This window comes from Marmota marmota, unplaced genomic scaffold, assembly GCF_001458135.2.
Source record: "Marmota marmota marmota unplaced genomic scaffold, marMar, whole genome shotgun sequence".
In the NCBI taxonomy this organism is placed as follows: Eukaryota; Metazoa; Chordata; class Mammalia; order Rodentia; family Sciuridae; genus Marmota; species Marmota marmota.
This window is the reverse complement of record NW_026000249.1, coordinates 24,495,495-24,521,248: the sequence shown is the minus strand read 5'-3', so window position 1 is coordinate 24,521,248 and position 25,754 is coordinate 24,495,495. Positions and strand designations below refer to the sequence as shown.

The 25,754-nt window shown below is 33.7% G+C and overlaps 1 protein-coding gene across 1 annotated transcript in view; it reads right to left on the bottom strand.

The window, feature by feature from the left end:
- The window catches only part of Cfap47 (cilia and flagella associated protein 47), a 424,564-nt gene that overhangs the window by 82,125 nt on the left and 316,685 nt on the right, over nt 1-25,754 (bottom strand). The window contains exons 54-56 of the mRNA XM_048796386.1: nt 25,209-25,313; nt 21,125-21,281; nt 13,673-13,771 (exon numbers count right to left, since the gene is read on the bottom strand). Coding sequence (XP_048652343.1) covers nt 13,673-13,771; nt 21,125-21,281; nt 25,209-25,313 — 361 coding nt within the window. The remainder of the gene's footprint in view (nt 1-13,672; nt 13,772-21,124; nt 21,282-25,208; nt 25,314-25,754) is intronic.

The window sequence follows — 25,754 nt, the reverse complement described above, 5'->3', positions numbered from 1 at the left end:
TCCTTTATGTCTTCTGTAACCTATTGATCATTCAGTAACATATTGTTCATTTTCCAAGTGATGTAGAATTTTTCTTTCCTTCTTTTATCATTGATTTTCAGTTTCATTCCATTATGATCAGATAAGATGCTTGGTATTATCTCCACACCTTTATATTTACTAAGGCTTGCCCTATGGCATAATATATGGTCTATTTTTGAGAAGGATCCATGTGCTACTGAGAAAAAAGTATATCCACTTGATGATGGTTGATATATTCTATATATGTCAGTTAAATCTAGGTTATTGATTGTGTTATTGAGTTCTATATTTTCTTTATTCAACTTTTGTTTGGAGGATCTGTCCAATGGTGAGAGAGGTTTGTTGAATTCACCCATAATTATTGTGTTGTGGTCTATTTGATTCTTGAATTGAGGAGAGTTTGTTTTATAAACGTTACAGCACCATTATTTGGTGCATAAATATTGATAATTGTTATGTTTTGTTGGTGAATGGTTCCTTTTAACAGTATTTAATGTCCCTCCTTATCCCTTTTGATTAACTTAGTCTTGAAGTCTATTTTATTCAATATGAGGATGGCCACCCCTGCTTGCTTCCGAGGACGTGTGCGTGGTATGATTTTTCCCAACCTTTCACCTTCAGCCTGTGTATGTGTTTTCCAATCAGATGTGTCTCCTGAAGGCAGCATATTTTTGGATCTGTTTTCTTAATCCAGGTTACCAGCCTATGTTGCTTTATTGGTGAGTTTAAACCATTAACGTTTAGAGTTACTATTGATATATGGTTTGTACTTCCAGTCATGTTTGATTATTTCGCTTTTTTTTTATTTGGTTTGTTTCTCCATGATTAGCTTTTTTTTTTCTCCCCCACTCTTGCTTTACTGAGGTACTTCCCACTATTGGTTTTGGTTATTGTTTTTCAATTCTTCCTTGTGTAGTGTTTTGCTCAAGATGCTTTGCAACGCTGGTTTTCTGGCTGCAAATTCTTTTAACTTTTGTTTATCATGAAAGATTTTTATTTCGTTGTCGTACCTGAAGCTTAATTTTGCTGGATACAAAATTCTTGGTTGGCATCCATTGTCTTTCAGTGTTTGAAATACATTGTTCCAGGATCTTCTCACTTTCAGCGTCTGATGAAAAATCAGCCGTTAACCTTATTGGTTTACCCCTGAATGTAATCTGCCTCCTTTCTCTTGTAGCTTTTAATATTCTCTCTTTGTTCTGTATGTTGGATATCTTCATAACAATGTGTCTTGGAGTTGGTCTACTGTGATTTTGTATGCTCGGTTTCATGTATGCATCTACAATTTGTACATCTGTTTCCTTTTTTATATCTGGAAATTTTCTAAAATTATTTCATTCAACAGATTGCTCATTCCCTTGGTTTGGACCTCTATACCTTCCTCTATCCTGGTGACTCTTAAGTTTGGTTTTTTTATGTTATCCCATATATCTTGAATGTTTTTCTCGTGATTTCTTACCAGCTTTTCTGAGTTGGCTAGACTCTTTTCAAGATGTTATATTTTGTCTTCATTGTCTGACGTTCTGACTTCTACTTGCTCCACTCTGCTAGTGATACTCTCGTTTGAGTTTTTAATTTGGTTTATAGTTTCCTTCATTTCTAGGATTATTGTTTGATTTTTTTTTATAATCTCTATCTCATGGTAAAGTTTCTTATTTGCTTCTTGAATCTGTTTATGTAATTTATTTTTAATGTGTTCTTTCATTGTTTGAATTTGCTGTCTCATGTCCTCTTTAAGATTCCATTCCATCTGTATAAGGTATTCCTTGAGTTCTTTATTTGACCATTTTTCTGATGCCTCTAGGTTCTCCTATAGATTTAGGCTGTCCTGCATTGTTTGTACTCCTTTTCTTCCTTGCTTTTTCATGATGCTCATATTACTTCCGGCTCTGTTTGACTGCTAAGTTACTGTTTACTCCTATAAATTCATTTTGGTTTTGTGTATCTCTGGGGTCTCTCCTTTGTGATGGGAGACTATGACTAGAGATGATGAATTTTATTGCACTTTAAAGCAGATTCGTTCATTTCATGTAATGCGTATGGATTCCGATGGCATATAGCGATCTGTGGTTTTGTCTTGGGACTTATGTTTAGGTCAAGTGATGTGATGGTATAGAGGTTGGTATATCTTGGCAACCTTGGAAGATTGACAAGGGATATTAACAGGAGAATGGGTCTGGAGTATTTGGGGGTAGCTAGGGAATTGGTAGCACTATATAATGCCTTGGAACATTTACCTATACACATTTAGTAAATTACACATAAACAGCGTTGTAGTGCTTGGGAGGAAAGGTATTAGAAGGGGAGAGAAGAAGTTGCTAAAGAGAATGAGAGTAAATAAGTAGAATTCAAGAAAAGGGGAATAAGGAAATTGAAAAGACAAAAAAAAAGAAGAAAAAAATAATGCAGTCTTAGAGTTTGATTAACTTCTCTTCCAGTAGGTGGAGCTGTGCCCACCAGGCCAAGCTTCTCCTCTCCATATGCAGGAACCAATCCCTGTGAGGCGACTCTTCCTCCCCCACTGGGCAGCTCTCCAATCCTGGGTGCCCAGGGCCTTTCCTGGTCTCCAGCCACTTCCCCGCTTTTCCTCCAGCCAAGCCCCACTCATGGGTGGCGTTCACCACAAAACTGACTACACGCCGGGTCTGCCGCTCCCGGGAGCCCTATTTTCTTGAACGACTGGGCACCCTCTCTCTGTTTGCCATTCCCCCAGACCCCAAGGTTGTGGAGCGCGGGGCTGGGAACTGTCAGCTTATTTTGCCTGCTTCCCTCTGGTAGCCATGCCCCTGGGAGCTGGCGTAAAAGACCTCCGTAGCCGGGGGTCAGGCGCTACTCCTGACTCCCTCGGTCTGACAATCACGCTCACGGGAGAGCTGGGGGGAGGGCCCTTGAGATTTCCCTGCTGTGTGAAGATGATGGGCCCCGGGGTCATACACCTGCAAGTCACCAGTTTCGATGAAGCTATCCCCTCCACTGAATTCTGGTGACGTCAGTTCTCTGCCATGGTGGTGTCCAATGTGAAGGGCGGCCGTTTGTTCCCTGTGCCGGGTGTCCGATGTGAAGGGTGGGTCCGGACCAGCTCTCCCAGGCCCTGTCTCAATCCTGTGCCCGCTGCCTATGGAGGCTCGGTTGGTATCACCTCAAAAGATTCACGGAGGAACTGAAGAGTTGTTTCTCTATTCTGCTGGAGTGTCTGTAGCGCTGAGTCGCGGCGGTTTGGCGGCAAGACGCAGACAATCAACCAGAGACTGCGCGCGGGCAGCCTGAATTCACCAGCTCCAGGCTCAATGTGGGCTCTGAGGAGCGCAAATTGCTCGCCCTCAGTCCACTTCAGCCCAGCATTGCCAAGTGATTCTGAGCAAACAGCATTCAGTCAGTTTAAGACTCCCTTTGCCCGCGCAGCTGAAGAGGTCACAGAATTGATCTCTCAGCGCCCACCGCCATATTGGATCTCTCTTTTTTCTTCCTTTTTATTGTAATTATATAATCATGGCCTTTGCTTTGATTTTGATTTAACTTTATTGTCTCCCATGTTAAGGTAGACAGAGAATACGTCTCATTTTTACTGATATTAAGCATGACCATATGTGACTTAATTTGGCCAATGAAATGTGGTTTAGATGATAATATATAAGTGGAAAACTTAAGAGATAGTTTTGAATCTCCATTTGTCCTCTAATGCTTATTCTAGCCACAAGAAAGGAACATTCTAGGTATGTCCCACAGTGAGTAAATATATAGAGCAGTCCTTAACAGGATGGGTGAGGAGTGGGTAGGGAAGTATGAAGGAACTTTGGTTTGTGTAGACGGGAGTTAGGGTAAGGATGGGGTTGTGGGGATGGGAAGGACAGTAGAAAGAGACAGACATTATTACCCTATATACATGTATGATAACACTAGTGGAGTGACTCTGAACCATGTATAGCCAGAGGAATGAGAACTTGTGCTCCATTTGTGTACTATATGTCAAAATGCATTCTACTGTATAATAAATTAATTATTAATTAATTTAAAAATATATTCTCTTTGTCTATGAATTTTGGCAGCTTATTTGATCATCCATCAGTGGATCTTCCTTGTCTCAATTAGATATTTAGTATTTCTTAAGAACTCAAATCACTCAGTTAATTGTGTGTGTGTTTACATCTGGATTTTCTCTTATGCTCATATGATTGTGTTTATCTTTGTTCAATATAAAATTTCTGTCTATGTTTAACCAACAAAAATTATGTAGGTTATCTAAAACTGTATTAGTGTTAAGTCTTCCAATTTTGCTAATCTTTCATAAAAATTTTATTTTTATATTCTAGTTGTTTGGTCTTTTCATGTATATTTTAGAATCAGTTTGTGAATACTCATAAAAAAATCTAATAGGAAATAGAAGGGGAAGGTATTTGATCAATACATCAAATTGGGGAGCACTAACATTTTAACAATACTGAGTTTTCCTATCAATGAACATAATAAATCTTCCATTTATATAACCTTACTGGATTTTTTTTCATCAGCATTTTATAGTATTCAGTATGTGAAATCTGCACATTTTGTTAGATTTTTATAGAAATATTGCAGTGTTCTTTTTTGATATTGTAAATGACATTTTAATGCCAAGTTCTAATGGTCTTTTGCTAAAATTAGAAATGTAATTGGGCTTTGTACATTGATCTGAAGAAATCTTTAATTCTGTATCTTGAAAGATATTGTTGGTATGTAGAGACTTCTGGACTGACAGTATTATTTTTTCTTTAATCTCTACATTACCTTGTAGTTTTCAAAAGTCTTTATTTTTGTCTGTGTAATGTCTTTTTTTCCCCTAATCAAGGAACGTCTAAGACTTTATTTACATTGTTTTCAGCAGATTAAATATGATTTCCCAAGGTTTGTGAATACTCACCTATTATTTTTTCTAATATTTTTTCTTTCCTCTGCACTGGTCCTACAATCTCTTTGCCTTCTAAAATTGCAATTATTATACTTTAGACTCATTACAGCTCACAACTCTTCAGTGCTCTTTTTTCTCTTATTTTATCTATAAATTACTGCTATTTCTACTGACAATTTTTGGAGATTACTGATTCTTGGTTATGTCAAATCTACTCTTGTGATCACTAGAAACATTATTTCTCACTGTTTCTGTGTTTTCATTTCTAGTATTTCCATGTTAGTTTAAAAAATTTTCATCTCATTGCTGAAATTACCCATCTAATCTATCACCTTGTCCATTTATTCCAATCAAAATGTAACTACATTAGTCATTGCTTCTTTGAATGTCCTGTCCCATAGTTCTCACTAAACTGTTTCATGTTGAAGTTTGGTTTCTATCCTTGTTTTTCCTCTTAAAGTGTGTAATGTTCTTCTTGTCTTTTATACTCCTCATGATTTTTTGGTTGATATGATTTAGATATTTGGTGTCTCCTAAAAGTTCATGTGAGACAATGCAAGAAAAAGTAGAAATGAAATGATTGGGTTATGAGAGCCTTAATCCTGATAGAGATTAATTGAGTGGTGACTATAGGTAATTAGGGTGTGGCATGAATGTAGGTAGGTCATTGGGAACTTTCCTTTGGAGTATATTTGTTATGAGCAGAGAGTTCTCTCTCTCTCTCCCCCTCTCTCCCTCTCCCTCTCCTTCCTGGTACAAGCTCCCTCTCCCTCGCTATCCTCCACCACATACTTCTACCATGATGTTCAGCCTTTCCTCAGGCCCAGAGCAATGAAGTTGGTCTTCTATGAACAGAGCCCTCTGAAACTGTGAGCCCCTCAAATAACTTTTTCCTCCTCTAATTGTTCTGGTCACAGCAGTGCAAAAGCTGACTAAAACAGAAATTACCTGTGGTTTAGAAGCTTTTGGAGCTTTTTGGAATTTGTGAGGAATTTTGAAAAGTTTAGGGATACAAGCTGGAAAAGCTTTAGATTGTTGTAAACAGAGCTTAATGAGCAAGTCTGGCGGGAGTTCAAAAGATCAGAACACCGACAGGACTGAGGAAAGTAAAAACTGGGCTCATGAGGTCTCAGAGGAAAAGGAGAACTCCAGTGGAAATTGGATGAGAGGCCATTGGAGTTACGTTCTGGCTAAGAAGTTGTCTGCATTTAGCTCATGTCCTGAAACTTTCTGTGTGGCTGAATTTATTAAATTCAATGGACTTCTTAATCTGGTGGAAGAAATTGCTAAGCAGTATAGGATTTAGGTGTTGGCATGGATATTGCTGGCAGCTTTTAGCCAAGTTTATTATGATAATCAGAAGAGCAGAAAGCAAAGCAGAAAGATTTGAAAATCTTTGGCCAGAAAACTGCTACTAAAATTTGGAATAAGTTGCAGTTGTTAAAGACATTACAGCCACTAAAGAAATATTAAAGACTTTGCCCAGAGACCTAATAAAGATGGTTTGAGGGCAATTCAGGAATTGGCAAGACCACACACTTCTGAGGCTTAAGGGAGTAAAAGTAAAAATTCCTTTGAGAAGAGTACAATGGGGCACTCTGCTTGCACAGCATTACCTAGGAAGTTGCTTCAGGTGCTCAGCCACTCAGGTATGCAGAGGCTAATGTAGCCATTGTCCCCGGAGGCTTGACTACTGCTCAAGATGGTGGCAGACCTCCATGTCAATCACATGGTGTTGGTTCTGCAGGACTGCAGGATGCTGGAGTCATTTGGGGGTCATTCTACCAAGATTTTAAAAGAAGGCTTGGGAGGCTAGGCCAAGTACCCCAGGGTCAGAGTCTCTGTAGGCAGCCTCCGAGAGAGTGATGTGTGGACAAGTGAGAAGGAAAGTGAAGCTGCAGTGGAGATCCTTGAGATTAAAAAATGCCGGTACTGTGGGATGTCTGCCCATGAATATTGCAGGAATCTATTAGAGACAAGCCAAGAGAGGGGTCATGTAGCCTGCAACCAGCAAAGCCATAGGGGTGGAGCTACATCAGCCTTTTGGAGAGAACATTACAATGCCATGTGCTCCAGATGCTAGATGTAGAGCTAGAGAATTTATTTGCCCAGCTGGATTATGGTCTTGCTTTGGTCCCATCCTTTCCTTCTATGCCCCCATTTCTTCACATGGAAATGTTTACTTTGTGTCTTTATATATTGGATAATATATAACTGGATTTGTTTGGTTTGGTTTGGTTTTTTACAGGGGCTTATGCTGAGAGTTTGCCTTAAGTTTCAGAGGAAACTTTGGACTTGGACTTTTGGGCAATGCTAACACTGTTGAGACTAGAGGACTCTTGAAAATGGATTAAATGCATTTTGCATTATTATATGAGCATGAGCTTTGGGGGCCAGAGGTGGAATGTTATGGTTTATATATTAGGTGTCCCTCAAAAGCTCCTGTGTGAGACAATGCAAGAAAGTTTAGAAGTGAAATGATTGGGCTTTGAGAGCCTTAACCTAATCACTGCATTAATCCCAGATAGGGATTAACCAAGTGGTGACTGTAGGTAGGTAGGGTGAACCTAGAGGAGGTGGGTCATTGGGGAAGTACCTTTGAGTTATATATGTTGTGAACTGAGCTTAGTCTCTCTTTGCTTCCTGGTGCCATGTTCCCAGCTGCTTTCCTTTTCCATACTCTTCCACCATAATGTTCTCCTCATCTCAGGCCCTTAGAAATGGTGTCGGCCATATATGGACTGAGACCTCTGAAACTATGAGCACCAAAATAAACCTTTCCTTCTCTAATTGCTCTTGTCAGGTCTTTTGGTCACAGCAGTGAAAAAGTTGACTAAAACAGCTGAGATTGATAGAATTGTGCTTAGTGTGGGGGCTAACTTTACCAAAGGCTTTTTCTCAATGTCAACTTCATTCTCAGCTTTAACTTTTCCCATGCACTTTACCTCATATAGAATCAGCTTTTTTGCAACTCATTCAGTGCTAGTTGGCATACAATATTTGTTAATCTAGCAGTGGAATTGTGAGGGCAGTGTTTTCTGGTGTTCTGAGTAAGTTTCATTCTTAGCCAGTAATCACGTCCCTGATCTTTAGGACTTGTCCTTCTCAGTTTTCTTGCCCCTTCCCTAGCTGTATGCACATTGTGTTTCAATAGATCCCTACATCTTCCAAATGTGCCAATGTAGTTTTATCCATAAAACTTGCAGTTAGTATAGCTCTGAAGGTACCTGTCTTGGCTTAGATTTTTAGGTGACTTGATTTTCCTATGACTTCAATTATGTGATTTTTTTTTTTAAATCATGAAGGTTCATATTTTTCATCATTTTATTGTGTTGTAAAATAGGAACAATATCTTTTCCATTGCCAAACACTTGAACATTGCTGAGTAGAAGCTGGAAGTGCCAAGTGACATATTTTAAAATGAGAAAACTCAAAAGGTCTAGAGGGTAAGTTTCTTGCCTGCAGTTATATTAATTGGTGACAGGGTAGAGTTCCCTGTAACCTTGTCAGCAAATCACTGTTTCTATGAACTAGTTACTGGCTCAGGAAAATATTTTATTACAAAGAAATTTTCTCTGAAGCACACTTCTCTTAAATGGTGATTGTGATAACGGCACTTTGTTTATATAATGATATATAATTTTTAATACATTTTAGTCTGTTTCTGTTATGGAAATATATTTATTTTACTTTTGGAAACCATATCAGTAATGAACCTTTTTAAATGCAGTAGCTTTTATTTCTGGATGAACTTGGTTTCACTACCAAGAAATTATTGATATATTCTTTTAAAAAGCTGTCATTTTACCCTTTGTTACTTAAATGAGTAATAACAGAAAACATGGTTGTTGCATTTAAAGCTAGTAAATTCTAAAATACACCTTCTTTGAGCAATTTCTGTTGTTCATGTAAGGGATTGCAAAATTAGAACAACAACAATATTTATAATGAAACCAACAGCAGTGGCAATAAAAACAAAAGTACCCTAAATTTGTATATCTCACGGCTGTGGGGTAGCTCAGTGGTAGAATAGGGATTTAGCATGTGTGTGTGTGTGTGTGTGTGTGTGTGTATCCTTATATCAAATGCTTGAAATGCAGTTTATTGTTGCCACATTTACTACCTAGATTAATGCTGAATTAGAATAGTTTCTTGGCCCAACTCACATTGCTTAAAAGTATACTTTTCTGGTTTTGAGGGTAATTTCATTAATTTATTCATATACATACTGCATGATCTATTCATGACCTTTCCATATATTGTTTCATTAGTTAATTTAAATAAAAATTTTACTTAAAAATACAACATCATAAACTAAGGGACAAATTATATATTATTTTGGAGAAGGATTTTTAGCTTTAATTCACAGCCAATAATATAGCTTGGCTGTGAATTAAAACCAAATAATTGTAACTATGAAGTCCTCTCTCGAACACTTATGGAATCATTTTGTGAAAATAATCATTTAAGTTGAGTAATATGTATCACCATTTAAATATTATAGGCATGTAGTAAGTAGGAAGAAAAATAGTTTATCATAAAGCACATGTGAAACAGTAATAATTAAAGTCCTCAGATAAAATGATAAGGTTACTGGCAGAATTTTGTCTTTATTCTATGCTGTTGATGGGCTATTTTTTTAGATAAAAGCATCAAATTTATTATTTAAAAATCTGGGTTTTGATGTATTATATTAAGAACAGAGAAAGAGGCTACCCTGATCTGATAATAACATATTGTGAACTAAAAAAAAATTAAGTAAGATACTGGTTATAGATAAATTAATTAATGAAACAATATATGGAAAGATCATAAATTATCATGTAATATGTATATGAATAAATTAATAAAATTAGCCTGAGTTAATATAGATTATATGTTTCAGTCAAAACCAGAACATACATTCTCTGCCTACAAACCTAATTCTCAATCCTTGTACCTTGGCAACCTTTCTAGGTTCTATATCAAATTATGTGTATGTATTTATAAAGTGACACCTCCTTCTCTAGTGTTACAGTATAATATGTAATAATGCTAATCCATTGCCCTTTTTGAAATATTATAATCAGAGGACCCAGGAAGATGTTTCAGGTAAGATTTGTTTCAAAGATTTAATCTTGATTTTGCTTCAGTGCCATTTGATTCCTTGCCCATAAAAGAGAGAAAAAGGACAGGAAGTCTTATAAATTTATCAACTTTGTAGAAGGATGTCCTCTGAAATCACAATTTACATTCAGTCTTGTCTCATTCTTGGTTACTCAACCTAATTAAGTTCATAGACAAAAGTTTCAAAGTGAAGACTGGCAAGCTAATATTTAGCACTGATAGAAACACCATTTCTTTTCCTCCTGCCTAGATCTTATCATCAGTTTTGAAAGATAACAAAAAGAACTACAAATCTGCTAAAAATAAAATGAAGTATTTAGCTATCTACACATAACCAGAAATTAAAGAGCAATAAAGATGATATAAATGCTTTTTTCCAGTAAGAAAACAGTAGTGTCAATGGCTAGAGTTCTAGTCTAGGTCACTATCTAACTATATATAGGTCTAAATGACATCATAAGTACAAAGGAATTAAAAATTTATGAAAGAAGTTAATATGAGCAATGTTTACAGAAATTATTTTTCTTCATATCCTTTAGTCACATACAGGCCACAATTTTGGTAAAGTCAGCTTTAGATAGGAAAGGTGAATTGAATAGCTCCTGCCATGGAATGAAGCAGCACCATTCACATTTAGGGAACATATAACTATATATCACCAAGGAAATGTTGCATGTTGAAGTAGAAAAACTTAGTTTTAGGATTATAAGTGCTTTTCTTGTTCAGGATAATATCTCTAAAGGAAAGTTTTACGGTATGGCCAAAAATGTCCCAATGTCTCAAAAAATGTCAATAGCAGTATAAGAAGCTGAGCTCCCATTTTTGTTGTAATTTTAATGTTTATAATCCCTAATTCAGTAGAAAAAAAACCCCTAAGACTAATATTATAGCATATAAGAATGTCAGAGAAAACAAGGAATTCCTAGAAAATAAGCCCCTTTGGAGATTTTATTATATAGAGCGGTAGGGAGTACATCTTGAACTATACTCTACACAGGCAGGGTATACATTGTTTATCATAACAATCAACTCATAATGGAAGCTAGAAAAGTCAATAAGGAATCCAGCAGAAAATTGGATTAAATTTGAAACCTATTTGAAGACAATAAAAGCAATATAAGTCATAATTAAATAAGTGCATTTAACCACTACTTATCAAATTGGAAATATTAATATAGGGACAAAAAATTCTTGGTTTCTATGTTGTATAGAAATTGCATTATATGTAATTACTAACTGGATTATTTAAAACAATAGTACTGCTACTGAAAGCTTTATAATTTTGTCATGCAAACATGGGCTTTATTGACATTTATAAATAGTATACTGCAAAATATTAAGAAAATGAATAGTTCTGAATAAGAAGATTAAATATCATAAAGATATAGTTCTCTCCAAGTTTGTCTATAGGTTTAATGTAACTGCAATATGTTACTGAGATTTATTTTGGAATTTGATAAAAAAAGTTATTCTAAAGTTTTTACAGAAAGATAAATAGATGAAGAGAGGAAATAAATAATTTTAAAGAAACTGTAAAGAAAGAAATAGAATAATAAAACAAAACCATGGGGTTTAAACTATGGCACTGTCACAAGACCTAAACTACTGATCCATGGAACAAAATGTATATGATCCAAATATAGGATGTTACACTGCAAAAACAAATAGCAACAGAATGACTATTATTGTTCAACAAGAAGAGAAGTGAAAGGAATTAAGAAAATGAATATCCCTGAATAATGAAAGGCAAAATGAAATAAAAAGTTGCCTACCCATCTGTGATATTTCCCTATTAAACATAGAGAAGAAAAAAAATGTAGTTGAATTTTCCATTGATTTCACAATGGGAAAAAAAAACATTTGTAGAATAAATGGAAGAAATTTTGAAAAAAAATAAAATGACTTATATATTTAATAAGTAAGTAAAACTAAGTATACACAGATGAATTAAATGTTTCTACAAATATAACAAACTTATTATTTGGCATTAAGGCTGTTTTCAATTGCTTTTTGCTATCATAGAAGATGCAATATCAAATATATTTTGGCATGAATCAACCATATTTTGATTATTTTTAAAATATATTTCACCAGAATTGGTATTGGTATTAAATAATGATCATTTCAGAGTTTCATTCTATACATTACACAAAGTGCTTTCTAGACTCTATGCAATGATTTATATTCCTATTAGCACTGTTTTTTCCAGTTTCACATAGAAACTTTAACATTGGTAGTGCCATTAAAATACAAAAAAATACAAAATTGCAAAACAAACAAAACAAAGAAAAAAGAATAATTAGGTAGTCATTGTTTAAATCAATATTTATTAATTAAACATCTATGTTAATTAAATTATTTAACATCGATGTCATTAATAACCAGAGATCAGTGTCTATTTGGTTAAAATGGCACTAAATATATTTTCAACCATTCTTTTGCCATCTCTATTTTCTCCTTTACAAACTGTTGTTTGTACTCCTTTTAATGCATTGCAAAGAAATATAAAGCAGGGGCTGGGGCTGTAGCTCAGTGGCAGAGTGCTTGCCTAGCATGTATGAGGCACTAGGTTCCATCTTCAGCAGCAAATAAACAAATAAAATAAAGGTATTCTGTCCTTCTACAACTACAAAAAAAATTTAAAAAGAAATATAAAGCAAAGATTTTGAAATCAGACATAGGCAATTCACCTCTGCCATTAAACAAGTGTTTAGATTCTGTGTAAGTTAATTTTTCTGAATTTCAATTTTCTCAATTCAATGAGAATAATAATACCTATATCATGAAATTTTGCATTAAATTAGATAAATCAATAATACTCAAGAATAAGCAACTATAGTAAATGGAAGAAGGTCATTAACCCTTTCAGAAGGATGCTAATAGTCATGATTTCAATTAGTATGTTTGCATTAACTACATTAACAAAATTTGTCCTTTATTATATAAACCAAAATCATTTTTTGTAATTTAAAAATATTTTAAGCAAATTCATAATTTTTGAGCTTTGGATTTTTAAGCAACTTCATTATATCTTAGATTGTTTTCCTATTCATTAATATTCACATGGGTTAAATGTACAGAAGAAACATATGTACAACTTGTAATACATTTGCAAGTAATCATTAGCTATGCAAAGATGTAATTATTTTTCCTGAGATCGAGTAGTCTTAGCACACTAGTTATTTTTAATTTTCCAAAATTTTCCTTGACTCACACACACCCAAGTATTAAGTGGCATGACTTACAAACATTCAAAATTTCAAAAATAGGAGGCTAAGGCAACTGGCAACATAATAAGATCCAGTTCATTGAAGTAGGAAGAAGAGGGAGAAGGAAAAGGAGGGTAAAGAAGGTAAAGAAGAAAGAGGAAGAGAAAAAGAAAGAGAAGAAGGGGAAGAAGAGGAGGAAGAAAAATACAAAAGTAAAATATTTGGCAAGAGTTACTTAGGTGCTACATTTCAAAAGAAAAACAATGTAAATGCTCTACAGATGCATAAAGTTTACACTATCCATGATTTTCTATCAATTTACATAAATTCGTTTCAAAAATTTTAAATTGTATTTTAATTTGTATCAAATATTTATTAAGACAATGGAAAGAAGCATTAAATCTTAAATGTAGTAGTATACATAATGACAGAATATAAGGCAGACATTCTATACCTTGTATATGACTCAGAGAATTAAACTGGAAAGCAGAATTCTCATTGATGAAGCTATCCCAACATTGGTCGATGAGAAGATGCCTGAGCTGTTCATGATCTAATTTAAAAAATAAAGTGATATTACATTTCAATGTCACATTCAAGAAGACAAACATCAGTGGAAATGGAAATATTCATCTAATGGGAAATTTCTTAGACAAATATTTTTCAAAGTATATTTTGACATGAATTTTAAATGACATTTTTGAAGAACGTATCCAACATTATAAAAGGTACTCTCTATAATATTAAAGTCGTATAAAATCTACTCATAAACTTTTGAAATTTTAACTATTCAAATAATAAATGTTATTGAGAACCTGTTTGAGCCTGCTATCTAAAAATGAAATGCAATGCTATATATATATATATATATATATATATATATATATATACACACACACACACACACACACATATATGTCAGAGAATGTGTGTATTTATGTATATATAAAGATTTATGCAACAATAAAACAATATACATAAATGTGCATTAATTTTTTATAAAAATGATAAGCTCTCTTGATATTAAATACATGTTAATTGTGTTACATGTATATATTTCAAAAGTCAATATGCATATATTGAAAATGCTAAAAAGTTTCCACTAAGATGCATGCATGATTTAAAAAAAAACTGTTTAGAGGTGATTTTGTAAAGATGAGTGTTTTGAAAAGTGTAATTTCCCAATAACTTATATAGAAATAGCTTATGATAGTAGGACCTAAATCTAGACCTAACAAAAAGGAGTAACTGAGTGTGGACCTGGGAATCTGAATTTTGATAAGTTCCCAGTTATTGCTTCCTGGACTTCAGGAGATAGTTATTAATCAAGAATCAGGTAAGGAACTACAAGTATTAAGGTATCTGAATACTACCTAAAAATAAATTATAAGCAAGGTGAGTTTTAGATTGTTCATCTAAAAAGTAGTTATAATTAGTTATAATTAGTCTATATCTATTTTACTTAATATAAAAATATTAGTTTTTGTCATAAGCAAAGTGAACTTGGATGTATAATCTAATTGAACTAAGGTATTAAAGAGACTATTAATATATTCAAAATTGCAACTTCCTTGCTTAAGTCTCAAATCTCCCAATACTATTTATTTATTAATTCCAAAGTATAAAATCTTGAATTTGGGAAGGATTTTGAGGGCATGGAACATTTTCTTACACCTATTTAGCTCTCTTCTTATGTATAAAACTGTGTTCACACTGATTGGCAATTTGTTATGATTACTATATAGTTAACATAAACATTTATTCAACTCTGAATGTGCTTTAGATAAGATTCAGAGGGCCTTCAGGGACAAGATTTTCATAAACTAATCTACCCTGTGAAATGAAATGCACTGAGTCATCTCTGTGTCCCCAAAGTGTGATTAACTTATCATAATTATGATACATTGTATGCTTTATTACTTTACTGCTACTGAACACCACAGTCATAATTAACCCAAAGTCAACAAGAACTCATCACAGTACTTTATTTACACTGATCAATCACCAAAATGGAAAGTGATATTTGTAAATCTAATATGCTATGTTAATTGATGTGCACATCTTTTCCCCTAATGTTATTTTGTTTTACTCTTCAATTAACTATTGATGTCTGAAACAGAATCCATGGTTATTTAAATATTTAAATCAAATCATTCATATTACATTTAAATTTAGATTAAGTAGAGTGAAGAATTTCCAGACTATAACCATTTCAGAGGAAAAATAATCAAAACACCTCATTTGTATGCATTAATTATTGCTTCGTTCATTTTTGCAACTTTTTAGGTATCTAATCCACAATGAAATTTCACTTACAGAATACTATATAAAGTAAAAAACTATGTATTTGTATATATGTCCTTCAAATGTGAAATAGTTTTGAAATGTACATACAATAGTTTTCAGATCAAAATAGGTACTCAACAAAGAGACAGTGACAAAACATTTAACTCCTGTTTTATCAGCATGTATGCTAAAATGCAAATATTCATTTAGGAAGGAATTAAGCTATGAATTAAGGTAACCCCTGACATTAAAAAGCTCACAAATTAGCAGGTTTAGAATATGGTTTGATGAGCAAGGAAACCAACATCTAATAGAGATATGTCCTTAATTTCATAATATGTGTACATTAGGCCATAATTTCTAATGGTTTAACTTAGATCCTTGCTTCCCACTCATGGCTACTCTTCCATTCTCTGCCCTTATTCCCAGCTATGTGTGGCAGAAACTTAAGAGAAGAGAAGGGGTTTCAAAATGGGGACATAATTACAGATAAAAATTACTGATGAGAATAATTGTGAGAATTGAGTCCATGGACAGTCACCGAGAGGTACATGTCTATGCCAAATAAGGGCAAGGTGCAACCCTAAGCATGTGTGGATCAGATGGATTCAGTATCTTATGGCCGAGAGCAAAAGAGAAAGAAGAGATCAGAAGATATGAAAAGAGGAGAAAGCAGTGGCAGTAAGGGGTATTTCTTGAGGACTTTTTTATGGAATAGGGGAAGCCTGTTCCACTGTCATGTGAAGACAATGTAAGTTCTTTAAAGCCTTCACTGGTCTTTAAAAGTACCACCTCTGAGCAGATGACTTAGAATGACAGGTGGTCTTGAAGAAGATAGCCAGACACCATCAGTTCAAGATCTTGTTCTATTTACTGCTATGGCTTTGGGGAATTTCTAAGCCTAGAGTTCCACATCTGAAAAGTAGGAATATTGACTTCCTTCTTGGAAGAGTTGTCTTGAAGATTGGGTACGGTCATGTTAATAGAGGTCCAGGGTGGCATATAGTAGGTTCATAACACATCTTCTCTTCTCAGGGTATTTAAAAGTTTTGCTGTAGCATCCTGTTCTTCATCATACTCATTAATTATCTGCTTTGAAGGAATTTTTACCATCCTCAGGGTGTTTAGACCATCTCTTCTCTAGCCAGCTTCTCTCATTTATCTTTTGAAGTTAGCATGGATTAAGACATGGAGGATCCCTGAAGCATCATCTTCTCTCACTTTGCCTTGCATAATGTTCAACTGAAAGCTCTTCAAAGAGCTCGCCCTGTTCCTATTGGCATTGTTTGTACAGCTCCTTTCCTGGAGATATCTGTTCCCAAACTGGGTAAGATAGAAGTACAGGAGAAGTTGAGAGCTACAGTCTAATCTTATGGGCTTATCTTGTCATGGGAAAGAGATTTCTGGGGCAATCAAAAACTTTGAAATATTGCAAACTATTATCTTTGTGGGCACATATGTGTATTTATATGCCCTCATCTTTTACAAAAACTTTTAAAGACATCACAGAGATATAAAATCCAAGAAAAGACGAATTACAAGTAATTTTTTAGAAAATTGAAACAAGATTAGGGACATAACCTGCAGTCAGGGATGAGATATAGCGTGGGCATGTCACTTGCTCCAGATAAGCCAAAATATTTTCTTAGCAGCCAGTGTATGGAGGAGAAATGAAATGACACCATCAGTCTCTGTGGGATGAAAACAAACTACTGGCTCAAAAAAGCAATAATTCTTCTTGATAGTAATAACTGAAAGAAATTTCTCCCAATAATTTTGTAAAAAAGACTGTGCAATGTACCAGGAAAGCCTTTGATAACACCTCCATGAACACATTATGACAAATTCTTTAGAATATTTCTATGTTATCTGATCTTGTGAGTGTGTGGTATTACAACAGTAAAATGGAATGATAAGATTTTTTTATGTGATTCTTTTCCAAACAGCACCAACATAATGATCTTTAGCTTGGGACTATTTTAAAGTACCCATAACCAAATACTCATCTGGGTTATAAAAAGTACTGGGAATGTAAGCAAGCCTTTAAGAACATTTGTTTAGGCAGCACAGTATAGTTATTTGAAAAAGGGTAGTCTGGGCACATGAAATGTAAAATGTTTGCTAAATGAATGAATTCTCTCAGAGATTTGGGAAACTTCTAGAAATATATTGTGTGCTTTTCCATTGATATGGATTTAAACCTTCTAAGCATTAGCTCTCAACACCAGTCTACTCTCCCAAGCCATATCCATTGTCAACAAATATTTTTAGAGTTAGTTTTTAAAATGCTATAGAATATAGTTTATAAATACATAAAACACAGGAAATATTTTCAAAACTCACTAAGGAATTAAACCTGGATTCCTTATCACAGCATTTAGCAATTTTGCAATATCCTGATATGTCTCCACCCCTCCTCCAACACATGTATAGAAATATATAGATATTTTTCAAAACTCACTGTTTTCCCAGGAAAGCAGCATTTTTGGAATGTCAAACTCATTATCAAACTTCTAGATTACCTAATTCTCTATCATTTTTCCTGCTGCTATCTTAGCTATTTTCATGTTTATCACTTCTCCCAGAAATAATACCTTTCAATATTCAAAGGATCTTTGGCACTTTATTTCTACTACATGTTGTCTCTAGTTATCAGAATCTTAATATTTTTGTGGACCACTCTGTCCTGTTTGCTATATAAGTGACCAATACACAAACCTTGCTCACAAAGATCCCACAAATATTAACTACAATAACAAATGTTTAAATAAAGCTGTATATATGCTGCCATGCTATTCAGTAGGGAAAATAATTATTCCAGGTTCAGGATTCCAGGTGCAGGAAACACACACACACACACACACACACACACACACACTCACACGTGGGATAGGGGGGAGATATGCAGGATCTGCAATTCTGTGAGATCATTCACACTGAGTATCACCTCTTGGTGATGTATTCTGAATCTTGCCATCAACTTCCCTAAGGAAACTCCATGAATTCTGTATTATCTCCAGGAATATCTATATTGCTTCCTTTTGAAAGATAGCAACAGGTTGTATAGTTCCATTGTTAAATAATTTAAAGACATTTACAAATATTTAAATGAGAAGGTATCAACATAGCACCTTTTGTAATGTGTATATTTGGCATACATGTTAAATATTTTATTCTTCTCATCAGTCCCATCTTCCCATAAATGTTCAACAATTCAGGCCAAATTGTGTGAGCTTATTTACCAAGGAATATGAACACAAAGTAGGTGTATGGCACCTAGCAAAACAGAGTCCAAAAGAGGGAGAAGGAGGAGGATATGACACAAAGGAAGATGTCATCAATAAGAAAAGGGAAAGAGGAACTGTTGGGGGTGGAGGGAGGGAGTGTGGACAAGTGCTAAGATATCTGAGGTCAATAATTTTCTTTGCCCCATCTTATCAGCTTAAAGAAAGGAGGAGGGAGAAATTAAGAGTTTTAACATTTCCCCTACAGAGAGTAAGTTTACTTAAAAGAGAATGTTTCAATTGCAAATGACTGATAAAAGTTTTAATTGATAAGTTTGCTGTATTTTCTTATTACAAAGAAGGAAGAATTTTAGGCAGATTTTCAAAAACTAAGAGGCCACAAATTATTTCATATTTTTAAAGTCAAAATCTTGACTCCAGTATGTTTTTAAAACACTTATAATTATGAAGATATTTAACTATATCTGCCCTGAGAAGTTCATTCCCTGGAAAGATCCTTTGGCCTGCCTCAAGTTCCCACACCAGAGATTCCGAGTTGTACAATTGATACAAGCTTCACAACATCTTTTTGGTGCCTATCTAAATGTGTGGTTTCTAAACCCAAAGGACACAATGCCTTTTGTATTTGAATTTTTTTCAGCTACCTATTCTTTTTCCTCCAGCAGTTATTCCAAATCACTAACTCTCCAAATTTCCTACTCTATCTCCTTTCTTCAGCAGAAGAAAATGTAAACATGACTGCTCTTAATTCCCAAGCCCCTCTACCTCATAACAAGATATCTATATTTGCATTTCTTTTCTCTTATTCCCACCTGTCCAAAGGAAGAAATGTTCCTCCTGTTCAAGGTTAACGTGTATACCTTGACCATGAGCTCAGTCTACCAAGAGCCTCAGCTCATCATTTAAACCTTCCCTCCTTTATACCATTAACTCCTGTTCAACTCTAGCTTCTTCCTTCTGCTTATACATATGCTCTAGTCTCTTCTACCTTAAAATGATGAGTTCCTTGAGTCTTCAATCAGCTTTTACTAAATACTGCACACCTCTCCTCATAACAACCAAAGTATTTATAAGGATTTTATATGACATGACATTATTTTTATAGTTTAAAAAATTATTTCATACAAAGAGCATGAAGGGATGATCAGGAAAAACCAAAATGCCAACAGGTAAATAATATTCAGGATAAGCGTTAATCAAAAATAATAAATAAATAAAGGAGGATAGAAGATTAGAAAGATGTAGAGTAGAAGGAGATTGAGAGGGAGAGAGGAGGGATGGGAAAGGAAGAAAATGTGGAATGAATTTTTTAAAAATAATTCTATGTGCATATATAAATAAACCACAGGGAATTTCCCCTTTATGTATAAATAGAAAGAACCGATCAAAAATAAATAAATAGATGAATAAAAGGAAGATCAATAGAGAAAGGAGAATGGGGGAAAGAGGAAGGGGAGGGAAAAGGGGAAAAACATGAACTACAATTGAATTCCATGCATGTAGGAATTTGTCGAGATGAAACCAGCTCCTATGCATAACTATAATGTGCTAATAAAAAATAGTAAATTTGCAATGATGATAAAATACAATTTTCCCTCAATCAGATTGATGGAGATTAAGGAGAATATTGCTATTCAGAGTTGATTAGACTCAAGAAAACAGGTGACATCTATAATATATTTTGATGAGTATGAATTACAATATTATAACCATTCTGGAAAGCAAGTAGGTTTTTATATCAAAAGGTTTAATATATAAAACTATAATCACTAAATTACCAATTACTATAGTAGCAATAGTAGTTGAAAGTAATAATATTAATACTAATAGTAGAAATAGGAATAATAATCAAAAACACATTGATAATGTCCAATATTGGACTTAAATGTGCTTCAGAAAACTCATGATGAATTAATTTTTATTTTGGACTCACAGTATTAAATAATTTACTATAAAGTGATTAAATACTTTATGCAATCTAATTTAAAAGCATGCATCTTCAAAAAGACTGGTTGAAACAAATACTTAATCAGATATACTACCTATTTATTTAAAAAAAAAGAGGGGAGAAACAGAATCATAACACAAGAATTTCCATAAACTTTCAAAGAATAAATACTGGCATATTTGATTAATATCATAATAATCTACAGATTTACTGTATATTTAAGTTTACAGACAATATTGGAAGAAATTGACTTGGTACATAAATACCTGATTCTGGCTCCACCATTTGTAAGCTGTGATTTATAAACCAACATATTCCATATCTCTCTCCATGTTTTCTCTTTTATATAATGATTTTTTATTCTATGATAAAATAAGTTTGATTACTAGCTACAAAATTACATGTAAATACAAGAAAAACAACGTACTTGTTAACATGATGTTGATGACAACATCTTCCTCAGTGGGATTTTTGAAAGGTATAATGAAAGATGACTGAAGACCAAGAGGGGTGGTTATTTTTTCTGTGTCTGCAGGCTGGGGGAGTAGTCCTACTCCATAGAGGCAGAATTTCCATTCTTTAAACTGTTTGAGGATAAACACTTGTAAGATAATCCTAATCACACACATTATATTTACAACCATTAATAAATGTAATACACATACAAAATTTGGCAAGAAAAGGTTCATTGTCAATATTTAACATGTACTCTTTCATCTCTCTTTTTCAAATTCCTTTTGATTTTATTGAAAAATCAGTCTGTTTTTACACTGAAAAAAGAGGAGACAAAGGGCCAGTAATCAAATATGCAACATATTTCAATACATATAATGTTATTTAAGGCACAGAAAAGAATCTTTAATGGGATATCTTGCATTTATATTCATGGTATGTTTTAATATCAACTTATCTAAAAACCTGGATACTAAACATTGCATATAGTTTCCAAAATTGCAGGGCGAATTCCAAATGAAATTAACATACTCACTGCATGAAGGCAAGTAAGGTGAAGCACATATTAAATTCCCATTAAAAGGAAGTGTTTATAACTGCATGGGATGTTATTTATCCTCACCATCTAATACATTGAATACATTTTCTGTTATCACATGAAATGGATGAATGGCTTAAAAATATTTGAAGGAGATTGAATGTAGCCCTTGTTTTGACCTGGGTTTCATAAGCTGCTAAGTGCTGTTTGAAAATGTTTTCTTTGTGTCCATTTAGAATAAAAATCCCTTGAAAGTATAACAGATTATGATTTGGTTCTAGATGTTTTATACTTATACATCAAACCCTTTGTTCATATTATAGATGAATGAAAAGGTCATTTGCAAAAGCCAGTGATTGTCCTGGTTTTTAATCTCTCGAACTACATAGATGTTTCCAGGCTTGAATTCCAATAAAAAGAAGGAAACTTTCTTTAAGGTTGCTTCAAATTAGGATAAGCAGTGGCAGGAATTCCATAAAATGCCATCTTTTAATAGGAAGAATTAAAGGCAAGTTAGAGTTTCATATTATATTCAAATGACTATATTACTGTTAGTCAAAGATTCTATTCACATGATATAAGTTTAGTATACTTTCAGTTATGTTGTCCTAACCTGATTTTATATAATTGACCCACAAATGAAATCCAGTTACTTTCAACCATTAGGGATGAGCTAAACTACGAAAAGAAGGTCATGTTTCATGTTTCCTAAGCGACATGGAATATTGAGTTTTTATGTTAAACCACATCCTGTCATTTTTGAGTGCTGATATCGTACAGTTGTCCTGGCATTGATTAAATTATCCACTTAAATTCAGACAGGGGAATTAAAAAAATAACCCAGCAAACATGTGCATTAAAAATAATATTTTCAGCTCATATTTATCTCAAACTTCTACTACAGGAGAGACAATAAAAATATAATTCTGATGTTCTTAAAACATAAAGCAAGGGGAAGTAAAAGATAGTAAATCTAGCTTGTACATTGAGCAGGGCCTCCAGAAAATTAAAACTTGCTGAGAATCAACAGAACTTTCCATAGATGTAGGCTTCAAGGATCATACACTCAAGCTGGGTTATAAAACCATTCTGAATTTTTATCTTTTCAATTTTTGCTATTCTGACCTTTAGAGGAAACAAATCACAGAACTGTATATAAGTGCAATAAACAAGGGCAACTGTTTGAAAATTAAAATGAAACATCTGAAAACTAAAAAAGAAAATCTCAACATGTTTGAAACCAATGAAAAGTTCCAATTAGCACATCTGGTGCTTCCAACTGTTATGCAGTAATGTAATCTCATTGAGAGACTCTGGTAGCATAATAAATTCATGATATCTGAAGTTGTGATTACCTAACACTTAATCTGAGGATTCAAAATCTGCACAAATAACTTGAGCCCAGAGTTAGATTTTTAGACTGCAGAGCTCTTCATATAGACCTAAACAGAAGCCAACAAAGTAAACAATAAAACATAACCATTTCCCTCAGGTCAGCAAAAATGAACAATTGGAAATAGTTTACATTTATCCTATGAGCACTGCCAACAGTTAATTTTAGATTAATCAGCTACTCACCTGTGCATGTCAGTTCAGATAGATTTGATCAATCAAAAACTGAGAGGGATAGAAATCTATGAGTTTTCCCCTGAAGGTAATAAGGTATTCCAAACTCTGAGATGAAGAAATATAATCTATAAAGTTTATTTTGAAAACACCTTCTTTAGATGCTTGCTCATACATAATATATACTGTTTTTTTTCAAAACTTCATTCAATTAATACTTTATGTTGAACTAGTTTTGCTTGCAAAAGATGTCAACTGAATGAATTAAATAAAAGAGTAAGACTGAATCATTCAGAGATAAAAAGGGTAACAAAAATCACAGAGGTTAGAAAGATACATCGAAAAGGTTGAAGAGGTCTGGACCCAGAAGCTGAACAGAGGAATTATTGATTAAAGTCTAACCATAAATGAACCCTCAGAGATTTATACTACAACTTGAAATGGAGATATTAAGAAATACTGAAATCAAGCCCACTGTTCAACTTATTCACAAACAGTTTGAGATGATTATTTACTTGTTTGAGTTCTTTTCTGTTTAATAAAGAATTAATAGTCAATATCTAGGCTATTCTAAAGCAATTAAGATGCCAACCTGATAATAGCCCTGCTGATGTGCAAGACTATCCTTGAAAAGATACAATTTCCACTAGAAATGCAAGCAACTAAAATGTCCCCAATAATTAAGAGGATAGAGCTCTAAACCCCCCATGAAGCAAAAGATCAGCCTTAGGGCTGGGGTTGTAGCTCAGTGGTAGAAGGCTTGTCTAGCACACGTGAGGCACTGGGTTCAATCCTCAGCACCACATAAAAATAAATAAATAAAATAAATGTATTGTGTCTATCTACACAGTTTTTTTTAAATCAGCCTTGATAGAAGTATTTATTTACAAGATAGTAATATCCACTATACTCTCCCTTCTGTATGAGAAGGATTACTATTGGTTTTCTTTAATATTTTCTGGAATCTATAGTACTTATGTCATGTATAAGTGAGCTATCATTTAGAAAATTTGACAGTTTCAATATTTTTTTTTCTAAAAATAAATGAAAATGTTTTTTGAAAAAGAGGACACTTCAGTCACTATAGGTCCCAAATTGACATGGGGATCCCTGAATTATATTTGTTTCTACTGTCACTTGAACATCAGGCATCTATGACTTCCTTGGTGTCACTTATGATACACAGTACATTTGTCTATTTCTTTTCCTCCCCATAAATATTTGAGTAGGTAAAAATAATAATAAATGTAAAATATTGTGCAAGTTTTCATTGGCAATTAAAGAGTTACCAATCACTTGGTAAACTATAGGTAGCTGTGAAAAGCAGCCATAAAAATGAAATGAAGCCAGATATCCTGAGTCTAGTTCTCGGTTCAACATTTTACTGACTACTTAATCTTAATTTCTCTGTCTCAGAATCCTGATCCATAAAATTGTTAATGACAATACTTCCTGTATAGAACTATAGTGATAATGAATTAAGTTGATTCTTAGAATGACATATATCACATTTAAAGGTGCTTCCAAAATGATAATTATTTAAAAAAATTATTATTATTCAGGAACACTATACAGAGGAAATGGAATGAAAAATATAATACAATATTTGCAAGACTGTACTCTTTACATTTTTATATGTAAGTCCATGGAAAGTTGAGTAGTAAAACTCAACTCAGAGAATGAACATATATACCAGTGATTTGACTTTTACTTTGAAATTTTGATGTTTTAAGCCTAGGTAGATATTCTCCTTCATTCAAGTGATATAAAGATTTATAAATACCTTATTTAGGTGCTTGCACATGGATATTATATACTGTATTTTCAAAAGTTCATTAATGATTTACAATGAACTCATTTTACTTGTGAATGATGTCAACTGAATGACTTGAATTTATTTATGAATTTTGAAATTTCATTAACTTGACTTAGTCCACAAATACTCTTATCATACCTGAGCGCAGCCGAAGTTGATACAAGTTTCATGACCAGCTCTTCCAAGTGCAGAAGGATAAAAATAAACAGATATCTCTGTGGTAGAGTGAGGAAGTATAATCAGCTGCGTAGATTCAGAAAGAAGTAAAAGAGAAACAAAAATCAACATTTTTGTTTGAGGTGGCTACTTGAATACAAATATTATGTTTGAGTGATGAATGTGTGGCCTTGTGTACATTATCTGTTCTCAGTATGGCTGTTTATGAATATTGATAAAAGAGCCTGTGGTGAACACTATTGCATGGATCTCCTGACATGTCCTATCCCCAAACAATGACTACAGGGTTATTCACTGTGTCAAAGTAAGTCAGGATTAAATTTTACAAGTTTGCCTCCCTAATAATAGATATATGCATTTAACTGAAGAGTCCATGGCCTATTGGCCATCTCATGGTACATGTCAAGCCACCAGGAACCTAACCTGTAGCCTTGGTAATGTCAAAAGAAACAAACTGTTTCTAAGCATAGAGGGAAGATATGTTTTTTAAATGTATGATAAAGTTTT